A 12,839-nucleotide genomic window follows, 5' to 3' on the forward strand; every position below is an offset into this window, starting at 1 on the left:
ATGTTTCAGCGTGGGTTTCAATACAAATTTCAGCGTGTACTTCAGCGTGTGTTTCAATACATGTTTCAGTGTGTACTTCAATACATGTTTCAGCGTGTACTTCAGAGTGTGCTTCAATATATGTTTCAGCGCGTACTTCAGCGTTTGTTTCAATACATGTTTCAGCGTGTACTTCAGTGTGTTTCAATATATGTTTCAGCGTGAAATTCAGCATGTGTTTCAAAACAAGTTTCAGCGTGTACTTCAGCGTGTGTTTCAATACATGTTTCAGCGTGTGTTTCAATCCATGTTTCAGCGTGTATTTCAGCGTGTACTTCAATACATGTTTCAGTGTGTACTTCAGCGTGTGTTTCAGCGTATCCTTCAGCGTGTGTTTCAATACATGTTTCAGCGTGTACTTCAGCGTGTGTTTCAATACATGTTTCAGCGTGTACTTCAGCGTGTCTTTCAATACATGTTTCAGCGTGTACTTCAGTGTGTGTTTCAATACATGTTTCAGCGTCTACTTCAATACATGTTTCAGCGTGTACTTCAGTGTGTTTCAATATATGTTTCAGCGTGAAATTCAGCATGTGTTTCAAAACAAGTTTCAGCGTGTACTTCAGCGTGTGTTTCAATACATGTTTCAGCGTGTACTTCAGCGTGTGTTTCAATACATGTTTCAGTGTGTGTTTCAATCCATGTTTCAGCGTGTATTTCAGCGTGTCCTTCAATACATGTTTCAGTGTGTACTTCAGCGCGTGTTTCAGCGTATCCTTCAGCGTGTGTTTCAATACATGTTTCAGCGTGTACTTCAGTGTGTGTTTCAATACATGTTTCAGCGTCTACTTCAATACATGTTTCAGCGTGTACTTCAGTGTGTGTTTCAATACATGTTTCAGCGTGTACTTCAGTGTGTGTTTCAATACATGTTTCAGCGTGTACTTCAGCGTGTGTTTCAAGATATGTTTCAGCGTGTGTTTCAATCCATGTTTCAGTGTGTACTTCAGCGTGTGTTTCAATACATGTTTCAGCGTGTGTTTCAAGACATATTTCAGCATGTACTTCAGCGTGTGTTTCAATACATGTTTTAGCGTGTACTTCAGCGTGTGTTTCAATACATGTTTCAGCGTGTACTTCAGCGTGTGTTTCAATACATGTTTCAGTGTGTACTTCAATACATGTTTCAGCGTGTACTTCAGCGTGTGTTTCAATACATGTTTCAGTGTGTGTTTCAATCCATGTTTCAGCGTTTACTTCAGGGTGTACTTCAATACATGTTTCAGTGTGTACTTCAGTGTGTGTTTCAGCGTGTGTTTCAGAGTGTACTTCAGCGTGTGTTTCAGCGTATCCTTCAGTGTGTGTTTCAATACATGTTTCAGCGTGTACTTCAATACATGTTTCAGCGTGTACTTCAGCATGTACTTCAATACATGTTTCAGCGTGTGCTTCAGCGTGTGTTTCAAGATATGTTTCAGCGTGTGTTTCAATCCATGTTTCAGCGTGTACTTCAGCGTGTGTTTCAGCATGTGTTTCAATACATGTTTCAGTGTGTACTTCAGCGTGTGTTCAATAAGTACTTCAGCGTGTGTTTCAATACATGTTTCAGTGTGTACTTCAGCGTGTGTTCAATACGTACTTCAGCGTGTGTTTCAATACATGTTTCAGTGTGTACTTCAGTGTGTGTTTCAGCATGTGTTTCAATACATATTTTAGTGTGTACTTCAGCACGTGTTTCAGTGTGTGTTTCAATACGTGTTTCATTGTGTACTTCAGCGTGTGTTTCATTGTGTACTTCAGTGTGTGTTTCAATACGTGTTTCAGTGTGTACTTCAGCCTGTGTTTCCATACATGTTTCAGTGTGTACTTAGTGTGTGTTTCAATACATGTGTCAGTGTGTACTTTAGCTTGTGTTTCAATCCATGTTTCAGTGTGTACTTCAGTGTGTACTTCAGCGTGTGTTTCATTGTGTACTTCAGTGTGTGTTTCAATACCTGTTTCAGTGTGTACTTCAGCGTGTGTTTCCATACATGTTTCAGTGTGTACTTAGTGTGTGTTTCAATACATGTGTCAGTGTGTACTTTAGCTTGTGTTTCAATCCATGTTTCAGTGTGTACTTCAGTGTGTACTTCAGCGTGTGTTTCAATACGTGTTTCAATGTGTACTTCAGCATGTGTTTCAATACATGTTTCAGCGTGTGTTTCAGCGTGTACTTCAGTGTGTGCTTCAGTGTGTAGTTCAGCGTGTGTTTCAGTGTGATTTTCAATACATGTTTCAGTGTGTACTTCAGTGTATGTTTCAGTGTGTACTTCAGCGTGTGTTTCAATACGTGTTTCAATACGTGTTTCAGTGTGTACTTCAGCGTGTTTCAATACGTGTTTCAGTGTGTACTTCAGCTTGTGTTTCATTGAGTACTTCAGTGTGTGTTTTAGCGTGTGTTTCAATACGTGTTTTAGCGTGTGTTTCAATCCGTGTTTCAGTGTGTGTTTCAATACGTGATTCAGTGTGTACTTCAGCATGTGTTTCAATACATGTTTCAGCGTGTGTTTCAGTGTGTACTTCAGTGTGTGTTTCAATACGTGTTTCAGTGTGTACTTCAGTGTGTACTTCAGCTTGTGTTTCAACACGTGTTTCCTGTGTGTTTCAATACATGTTTCAGTGTGTGTTTCAGTGTTTTTCAGTGTGTGTTTCCATGTGTACCTTCAGTTCTCCTGATGCTACCTTGAAGACCAGCTCGATGACGGAGCCTGCAGCCATCCTAACGGCAGCAGAGGAATGCATCTCATTCCACACGGTGTCGCTGTCCACCTGTGACCACAGCAACGGGTCAGGACAGCAGACCATAATATATAGATAGAAAAATAGAAGGATGTATAGATAGATAGATTATAGATGGATAGATGGATGGATAGATAGATTATAGATGGATGGATAGATAGATTATAGATGGATAGGTATAAAGATGGATTAATAAGGGTCAACAGGTCTAAATGAGCTGAAGGTCGATGATAAAAATATTGAAGTATATGAAATAACTGATCAAAGTCCAGATTTTAGCAGCAGATGGAACACATTTTAATGAGACAAAATTAATAAAAATCAGAATAAAAAAATGATATACGTCTCACCCCTATCCCTCCACAGGGCAGAACAGCATACATCTTCTGGCTGATTGGACCTTAAACAACCAATCAGAAGAGAGAAAAAGAGCTCATGTGACCAGAACGGACACAATTCCTCATGTGAGATGAGAGAGACAGACAGGGGGATGGAGACAGACAGACAGACAGACAGGCAGAAAGGCAGACCGGCAGGCAGACAGACAGACAGGCAGACAGGCTGACAGACAGGCAGAAAGGCAGACAGATAGGCAGACTGAGGGACAGGCAGACATACAGGCAAACAGATAGGCAGGCAGACAGACAGGCAGACAGACAGGCAGACAGATAGGCAGACAGACAGAGGCAAAGAGGCAGGCAGACAGGCAAACAGGCAGGTACCCAGCAGCTTCTTGTGGTCCAGTCTGGTTCTGTTCACTGGGTTGGTTCCGTACAGCAGAGCGTGGAACTCTGAATGAACTGTCTGGACCTCGCCCAGTGACGCCTTGCGACCGCGGATCCTCTACAAGTTCACACAGTACACAGTCAGTACACAGTCAGTACACACAGTTCAGTCAGTACACAGTCAGTACACACGGTACCGTCAGTACACATAGTACAGTCAGTACACAGTCAGTACACACAGCACAGTCAGTACACAGTCAGTACACACAGTACACAGTCAGTACACAGTCAGTACACACAGCACACACAGTACACAGTCAGTACACACAGTACACAGTTAGAATACACAGTACACCCAGAAGAGGGGCAAGCCCCACCTGGCAGCGCTGCAGCAGCCCGGTCTCCTGCAGACGGGACCAGATGCTCTGGACTCGACCGGCGTGTTCGGGATGAAAGTGAGCGTTTCCACACACACACTGGTGCTTCAGCATCAGGCTGTCATACACCACACCTGGAAAACACACACATTATACACACACAGCGCAGGGAAGTCACATGGGGTCACAGAGAGGTAACAGGGAGGTCGCATGGGGTCACAGGGAAGTCACATGAGTTCACCTGGGGTCACATGAGGTCACAGGGAGGTAATATGGGGTTACAGGGAAGTAACATGAGGTCACAGGAAGGTACCATGGGAGGTCACATGGTACCTGTGGTGAGGAGGTGCTTGATGTGGGCGTTGCCTGAGGAGGGTGAGAACTGAGCCCTTCCCAGAGGTCTGTGGGGCATCAGGACATGATGCTGCAAGGGCTGCTGGGAAAATTAAGAGAGGAAGAGGGAGAGAGAGAGAGAGAGAGAGATCATGTTTCACTGAAGTTCTTGCAAAAATATAAATTAAACAGTTCTGAAGAGCGATAAACACATTTTTGAAAACAATAAAACCTAACGAAGACAAGATAGAGACCTTCGGAAGAAAAATCTGAAGAAAATATGAGAAAGGAAAGAAAAGAGCCAGAGAAGCTAACGTGGCTAAAGAAGCAGCAGAGGAACCATGAGGAACAGAGAGCTGAGGTCAGAAGAAAACTAAAGAAGTAAAGACACCAAACTCCTGTACAGTGAAACAAAGCAGAGCAGCAGCAAGGTCAGTGCCTTTGTATGTGGAAAAGTATTGATTTGATATGAAGGTTAGTCTCCTGCTAATTCCAGTAGCTCAATCAGTAGCAACAGAGGGAGCATTAGCATACAGACACCGTGGCAGACACAAGTTTGGGAAAGCTCCGCCCGCTTCTGATCAGCGAACCAGCGAAATGAGAGTGCCCAGGCCAAGAAGCAACAGCCAAGAGAGAGAACCCAGAGATCCTGGCTGCAGATTGCTCCCATACAGGAGACATGGTGGTCCTGACCAACCTCCTACTGGACACAGAACACAGAGGCCCGGCTCAGAGCTCTGTGTGTCCACTACAAGCAGCACAGGAAGATTGCCATATGTAGCGGGAGACAGATAGTGACAGAAGACCAGAACAGTGACAGCCCACCTCTCACTGTGAACATTTATCATAATGCGACCATCATGTTCCAAGGAAATTAGGCCAGTCTGGCCTCTGTCCAGAACTACTTCAGTACCATCAGAGCCCTGGCAGAGACTGAAAGTCAGAGACTGGGCCCAGACAGTAACATAGCAGCTGCGACAGGACCAGAGCCGCACCAGCACCCACCACACCCAGATTCACCAGGCAACGCCCAACTTTATCCCCTGCCAGCCCTACCCAAAACCACCAATCCACCCACTCCCCAAGGCCTTGCCCAGCACCCACTGCAGAAGAGCTACGCTGCTGCATTGAAAACCCCATCCAGCAGAGGCAGCAATGCAGAGCTTCAACCTTGGCTTGAGGAAGAAACTCCCTCTCAGTCTCTCTCCTCGAGTGTGACTGCAGAGGTGCTTGCCTGACCGCAGCAGCTGGAACAGTCCGTTGTTGGGGTGGTGAGGATCCAACATGATCCTGCGGGCTCTGCTATTACACCTCCTTGTGTGTAAGTCCTGCAGGGAGAGGAGGGTAGTTCCAGTGGTGCATTGGGCTGAACACACCACCCTCTGCAGGCCCCCGCCTGTCCTGAGCAGTACAGTTCCCAAACCAGGCAGTGATGTTGCCTGTCAGGATGCTCTCCACTGCTCCAGAGTAGAAGGACTTGAGGATCCTCACCGAGACCCGGAATTTCTTCAGCTGCATGAGGTGGTAAAGACACTGTCTCGCCTTTCTCACCAGTGTCTGTATGTATAGTCCATGTTAAGTCCTCCATGATGTGGACTCCCTGGTACTTGAAGCTGCTCACCCTGTCGACAGAAGTCCCATTAATCACCAACGGGACGCGCGTCTTTGGTTGTAATCCTCTCCTAAAGTTAACAATCAGCTCCTTAGTTTTTCTGACGTTCAGGTGGAGGCTGTTGTCCTGGCACCAGAGTGACAGGTCAGGCACCTCCTTGCGGTAGGCCTTCTCATCGACATGTGTCTCCCCACCCTAACCACCTGGGGCCTTGTTGTAAGGAAGTCCAGGATCCAGGCACACAGCGGAGTGCTCAGTCCTAGCTCCCGCAGCTTGACAGCCAGTCTGGTGGGGACTATGGTATTGAAAGCTGAACTATAATTGATGAACAGCAATCTCACATAGGCCCCCTTCCGGCCATCCAGGTGCGTGGGTGTGGTGTGCAGTACCTCGGAAATCGCGTTGTCCATGGATCTGTTTTGCCGCTATGCGAACTGCAGCGGGTTAATGGTGCGGGGGAGGGAGGCGCAGATTTAATCCTTAATCAGCCTCTCAAAGCACTTCATGACCACCGAGGTGAGGGCCACCAGATGGTAGTCATTCAAGCAGGCTTGAGAGGCATTCTTCGGCAAAGGGATGATGGTGGACCTCTTGAAGCAGGACAGGACCACCGACTAGGCCAGGAAAGCGTTGAATATCCTTGTGAGCACTGGGGTAGCTGGTTAGCGAACATCTTCAGTACTCGCCCAGATATGCCATCTGGGCATATCCGTTCCTGTACGGTAGGTAGCAGTGGTCCAAAGTTCTTTCTCCCCTGCTGGCACACGTAATGTGCTGGTGGAAATTCGGTAGAACTTTATAAAGGTTCGCCCTGTTAAAGTCCCCAGCCACCACCACAGCCGCGTTGGGATGTTTGTTTTGAAGTCCGCACAAAACATTATATAGGTCCGATAGTGCTGTGTCGGTGTCTGCTTGTGGTGGAATATAGACGGCAGGGATGATGACCTTGCTGAATTCCCGGGGGAGGTAGAGTGGACGGTGTTATAAGAATTTTGTATTTCTGTGTATTTTCAATTTAACTTATGAAGTATTGTAACATTATGTACTAACATGTACGTGCAGAACAAATTGCAACTGATCACAAAGAACATATGGATCACAAAAAACTGTTTCCAACCAGAGGCGCTCCAACAAGCCGATTATGCAACAAGAGTCTCCATCCTATAAATAGTCTTATCTCTCTGGAGAGAGCTGATCATTTCAACGGAAGCATCGTATTGTGTTGTTGCTTTGTTAATGCTCCTCTGGTACCAGATTAAATACTTTATTAACCTAAAGTATAGTCTCCGATTTCCTCTGTAACGATTAAGACCGTCCACAACAAAGTTTAGAGCTCATTAGCTTTAACATTAATTTGGTGTCCAATGTGGGTCCCAAAAATCTGCCTCCTCTCTCCAGAGCATCGGATCTGAAACCCTGCAGGGGGGAGTCTAGGACTCCTCAAGAAAGTCCTCAGCAGCGGACCGTTAGAGGTTGGTTTTGAGCAACAGAGACCAGGCTCCAATGGAGAGCAGAGCAGTGATGGGGCCAGGATTAGGGAGGAAACGAGACACGAAACAGAAAACGCCCAAAGGTAAAACAATTATTACTTATAAGTATTAATTGGTTAAAATTGGAGACAAGTAGAAAACACCTAAATGTAAAACAATTGTTTAACATTGATGGTTAGTATGTGTTGAGTGTAAACGCCTAAAGGTGAAACAATTCGGAAATAATTTATAAAATATTAATGACTCTAAAATTAAATAAATTGGATTGGCGCCCGACAATTCAAACAAGGGTGAAAGGCCCGGTATAGGGAACCAAGCACGGAATAAGGGTGAAAGGCCCGGTTTAGGGAATCAAGTACGAAATAAAGAAAGAAGGATTGGAAGGATGTAGGGCTTAGACTAATCCCCCAGGACCTGAGTTAACAAAAAATCGCATTTATGTGAAAGCTCCGGTTCTGGTCAAGGAAACCTAAAGGTACGGTCAATTCGGTCCCACTTCCTAAAGGAACCAGTAAGGTAGGGAACCTAGCACAAAATAATAATATTATTATTATATATATATTATTTAACATTAAATTAAAATTAAAAATAATAATAATAATAATTTAAAATATAAAAATGGGCAACAACTGTTCATGTTTTTGTAAAAGGGAGAAAGAAGAAAAAAAATATGAAGCAGATGCAAAGCGGATGCAAACAAAAGAAGGAGATAACATAAAATAGTGAAAGTGAAAGAACTATTCAAGATTCAAGATTCAAGAGGTTTATTCGTCATATACATATACATACTTTCATACATATATGCAGTGAAATGTCAAACTATGATTTCAGAGGAAAGTTTGGAGTAGAAGAATGTCAGAGGTTGGTAACAGAAATAGAAAAAAATAGCAAAGGGAAGTAGAAAGAGAGAGAGGAAGGGGTATAGAGAAGCGAAGGCGTGGTTAGCCAAAGAAGAGGCAAGACGCAAGGGACAGCAGAAACTAGCGGAAGAAAGAGAAAGGGAGAGAAAGGCAGTAGAAGGAAAAGAAAGACAGAAACAGGAAAAGTCAGAGGAAATTAATAACCTTTTCAGCAATCTTTATTTCCGTCGAGACAAACAAAGGAGGACGATGACGAGTACGTTCCTCTGGGTCCCTGACCCAATCCTCCACCCTGCCCTAAATCTCCAGTCCTCACTCCTCATCCAGTGCTCTACGCTCCAGTTCCTCCAACCTCCTCCGAGCCACCACGTCTCAGCCCATAGCCCACAGCTCCTCCAGTGCAGTACCAATATGACGAGACCCTGCAAGGAATAACTCGCAGCCGTAAGTCATCCAATCCTTTTTCCTCACTGATATTACCACAATTCAACGTAAATAATACTGAGATATTTCCCTTTATTGAAATGCCGAATCCCCGAGAGGGAAACGGGGAACCAAGGATGGTTAGGGTTTATTGTCCCTGGACAGAAGGAGATGTTAGAGATACCATCGGTGGCATCCCACACCCACAGGCTAACAGCAGAGAATTCTGTACACAGTTCAACAACTGTTGTCTAAGTTACCGTCTAAATACACAGGAAGTTGAAAGAGCTATAAGATGTATGATAACTACAGACTGGTGCCTAATAAGAGGAGATTGGGAGCCTTTAGACAATGGATATCCCATAGAACACGAAGATGGACTGTGGGACGCCCGGGTCACAGCACTCGTGGATAGAATCATCACCCATTACCAAGGAAGAGCGGACTACTCAAAAATAAAGCATTGCCGCCAGGAAGAAGGCGAACCAGTCATAATCTCCTTTGAACGACAGGGGTGTTTGATGCTAATAGTGGCATGATTCCAGAAAACGTAGATAATAGCCCCTATGCTATGCAATTAAAAAATGCCTATCTAAACAACATGCACCCAAGTTTATCTGCTTTCGTTAAAAAGCACCTAATTGGACACGGTACAGAAGGTTTGCGCGTCATAAAGGAAAAAAAAAGAAGGTGAGTGACGCCTTTGTAGTGGAAGAAGGAGAGGATGAAAATAATGATGGTTATGCTCCTGTCTTTCCGAGGAAATGCACCTCGAGGACGAGGTGGTTTGCGAGGACATGGTGGGAGAGGTGGCGTGGGAAGGAGAGATGGACGCGAGAGAGACGATGTCTGCCACAAGAGGTTGCGGTCAAGGAGGGAACACAGAGGTGGAGGAGGATGAGAAAGGGGAACCAGACCGAACGATGACTCGCCTCTGGTATGACTGCCAGAGAGAAAAACAGGTCATGCACCCACACACCCACCCCTCACACACACACATAGACTTGGATGAAGGCGATTCTGAATTAATTCTCAACTTAGAAACGCGGACATGATGTTAAACCTGTATGAGCAGAAACCCTATGAAACCCTGTGTGTCTGAAAAGATCACGTTTCTTTGTGATTCAGGAGCATGCAAATCGATTGTAAGGGAAGAAAATGCAGACGGTTTAAAAATATCTAAAGAAAAAGGACTCAAAGTGAAATCGGCAACAGGTCACGTTATCACTGAACCAAACTGCGAGCCTATATGGAACAAGGACTCGGTGTCCGGTGCGAAAACGCGCTCAAAACTAGCCATATCTAGGGTATTCCAGTAAACTTACTAGGAAGAGATCTAATGGTAGTTTTAGGTATTGGCGTAATTCCAACCACACATGGAATGAAAGCATGTAGAACAGTGGGTAAACAGGAACAGAATGATGACAAGGAAGAACAATTTGTTTATGAAGGATGTGAACTACATGGTTGGTACAGCCTCGACCTAACGCCCGCCGGACCAAGCTCGATCACGGACAAATTGATTGAAATGGCTCGCAAAAGAGTGCCTAAAAAAACTGACGTTCACAATCCCGAGGACCTACACTGCACCATGTACTTTAATTACCATGGCAGTGTAGACCCACAATATGAGAAAGAGTTTTTCAAAATACCATGCACCAGATTCAGAGAAACAACTCTATATTGGGATCAAAAGCGGAACTGCATGGGGGGAGTGAAACTGAGCAAAGCAGATCAAAACCTTTGTGCGGTTGCAATGAACCACATGTTTTGATCGCAAAACACACCTCCATGCAATGGAAAGATCTCGGACGTCTAATCACCAGAGCAGAACAAACAGGCGAACCGTCGGTAGATAAAGGCGACGGAACCAAATATAACACCAAACTGCAAATGTACAAACAAGAACTGAACTGGACAACGAATGCCAGTAAAGCCTCTCACCTCAAGAGGCGCAAGATCGATCAGAGATTCCAATAAAATTATGGTCAACAGGACCAGCGGATGTAGGACTAATTAAAGGGGTCGCACCAGTTAAAATAACACCACAAGGATCATTTAGGCCATATCAACGACAATATCCACTTAAACCCGAAGCAGAAGCAGGAATAGCACCAGCTTTTGTAAACCTAAATCAAATCCTAGGGAGCTCTGCTGTTCTTGCACTACCAGATTACAAAAAACAATTTACCCAGACATGTGACGCCAGAGACGGGTTCATGACTAGTGTTCTAACACAACCATTCGGAAATAAAGAAAGACCAATCGCCTACTACTCAGCAAGATTAGATACAATAGTGAAAGCATTACCACCGTGCCGACAAGCTGTGCAGGCAGCAGCCCTCGTGATTCAACAATCAGCTCCAATAGTGTTGTTTCACTCCCTGACACTAAAGGTTCCATGTGGTATTGCAGTGCTTTTCTTACAAAATCAAATTGCTTTCCTATCTCCAGCACGACACCTTGGTTGCATGGCAATCCTAGTGTCACAACCCCATCTTACCATTGAAAGACGTACCACTCTAAACCCCTCTACACTCTTACCAACAGAAGCAAATGGAAAAATGCATGACTGTATATCAGAGACGGAGAAAGTGGTGTTGCCAAGACCAGACTTAACGGATACACCATTCTCCGACACGGAAATAACAATGTTTGTAGATGGTTCGTGTAAGAAAAATTTTGACGGATCTAACGCTAGTGGATATGCGGTGGTAACACAAGACAAAGTTTCTAAAATCAGGACCACTGCCTCCACACTACTCAGCACAAGCAGCAGAAATAGTTGCACTGACAGTAGCATGCAAATTAGGTAAAGAAAAGATTGTTACTGTCTACACAGACAGCCAATACGCTTTCTCCACGCTACATGTTTTTGCACCACAATGGAAGAACAGAGGGATGGTTACGGCCCAAGTATATTCTCCAACAGAACCAGCGGCGCAGGGAGAGACTCCAGTAAAACCAGGAGACTGGGTGTTCATCAAGGTCCTAAAAAAGAAGTGTTGGTCCACTCCACGCTGGGAAGACCATACCAGGTCTTGTTGTCCACCCCCACTGCAGTCCGCATTGCTGAAAGGAAAACCTGGGTCCACCTCACCCACTGCAAAAGAGCACGCGTAACACCTGAAGACACAGATAAATAAAACACCAAACCATGGCCGACAAACCATGGCACCCATTTAGGCGCGCAGGATGTGGTCTTAGAGGAACACTGTGCATATTAACAGTCTCAGCATTAGTGATAGTACCGCCCATACTTTGGTATGGGAGACACCAACCTCGGGAACAACTGGACAATGACAACCCTACTGAGCTATCACTTGCATCCACAGCTATGGTAGCAACATATAGGACCAAGAGATCCTTTAGGCAAGCAACACCTGAGGTCGTGTTTAAATTCACAGAAGGACAAACAGCGAGTGTCCTATTAGACTTATGTTCCGTAATTCATTGTAGGGATCAACAGAAAGAACATGTTCAGACAGTAAAATATGTCTGTGAAGCACTGCATACGGGATCCACACACACCAAGTCTTACAATATTCCTTCTAACCTATGGTGCAGCAGCTGGCAGTACGTCATCTGCAATTCAGGACCGTCTGATTGGGATTGGGGTTATAAACCAACAAAGGCCTTTTCAGATCCTACCCCACTGATAAGTAGAATGTCAATCATCCAAGGCTTATATCAAGGTGACTGTGGTAGTGACCTAATAGAGTAATACGGTACCGCTCGCATGATGAACCTCCTATCGACTCTGATCAGGAGGAGTATAATGACCTAACCCCTGTTGAGAATGTGTCCAAGGTTGCAGGTTGGGACGTCAATCTCAACATCGCCGGATTGTATGACGACACTGGAGTCTGTGGGCCGATGGAGCCGATGGCCAAAACAAGGATTAACATGAATCACACCGACAGAAATTCTGACACTGACACCACAGTTTAATTAGATAACAAGTCTTAGGCATTATGAAGAGTTTATAGAAAATCTCGAAAGGAAGTTATAAGTCTCTGATGGCATGAAGTATGCAGCCAATGAAGATTGGTTGTGTGTAAACTATGTACAAAGATGTTAACTGGCAAGAAGGTCAATGTTTTATATTTTGTTTATCGTGCTAGGGTAAGATTCCATTAGGTAGGAAAAGGTCCAGCTGTAGGAGCCGATGGGTCGACCAGTCTGTGTTGGACACTTATGTTTTATTTACCTTCTTCCCCTTTATAACTTATAACTATTATTATTATTATTATTATTATTAA

General features: G+C 44.6%; 1 protein-coding gene across 1 annotated transcript in view; it reads right to left on the reverse strand.

Annotated features, from left to right (window-relative positions):
• Window positions 1-12,839, reverse strand: part of hdac5 (histone deacetylase 5) — a gene marked incomplete at its 5' end in the record, with an annotated part of 62,144 nt that overhangs the window by 21,287 nt on the left and 28,018 nt on the right. Inside the window, 5 exons of the mRNA XM_080010159.1 lie at window positions 2,680-2,787; window positions 3,108-3,157; window positions 3,480-3,600; window positions 3,860-3,993; window positions 4,193-4,295. Coding sequence (XP_079866285.1) covers window positions 2,680-2,787; window positions 3,108-3,157; window positions 3,480-3,600; window positions 3,860-3,993; window positions 4,193-4,295 — 516 coding nt within the window. The remainder of the gene's footprint in view (window positions 1-2,679; window positions 2,788-3,107; window positions 3,158-3,479; window positions 3,601-3,859; window positions 3,994-4,192; window positions 4,296-12,839) is intronic.

Source organism: Zeus faber (assembly GCF_960531495.2).
Source record: "Zeus faber genome assembly, chromosome: 11".
Classification (NCBI taxonomy): Eukaryota; Metazoa; Chordata; class Actinopteri; order Zeiformes; family Zeidae; genus Zeus; species Zeus faber.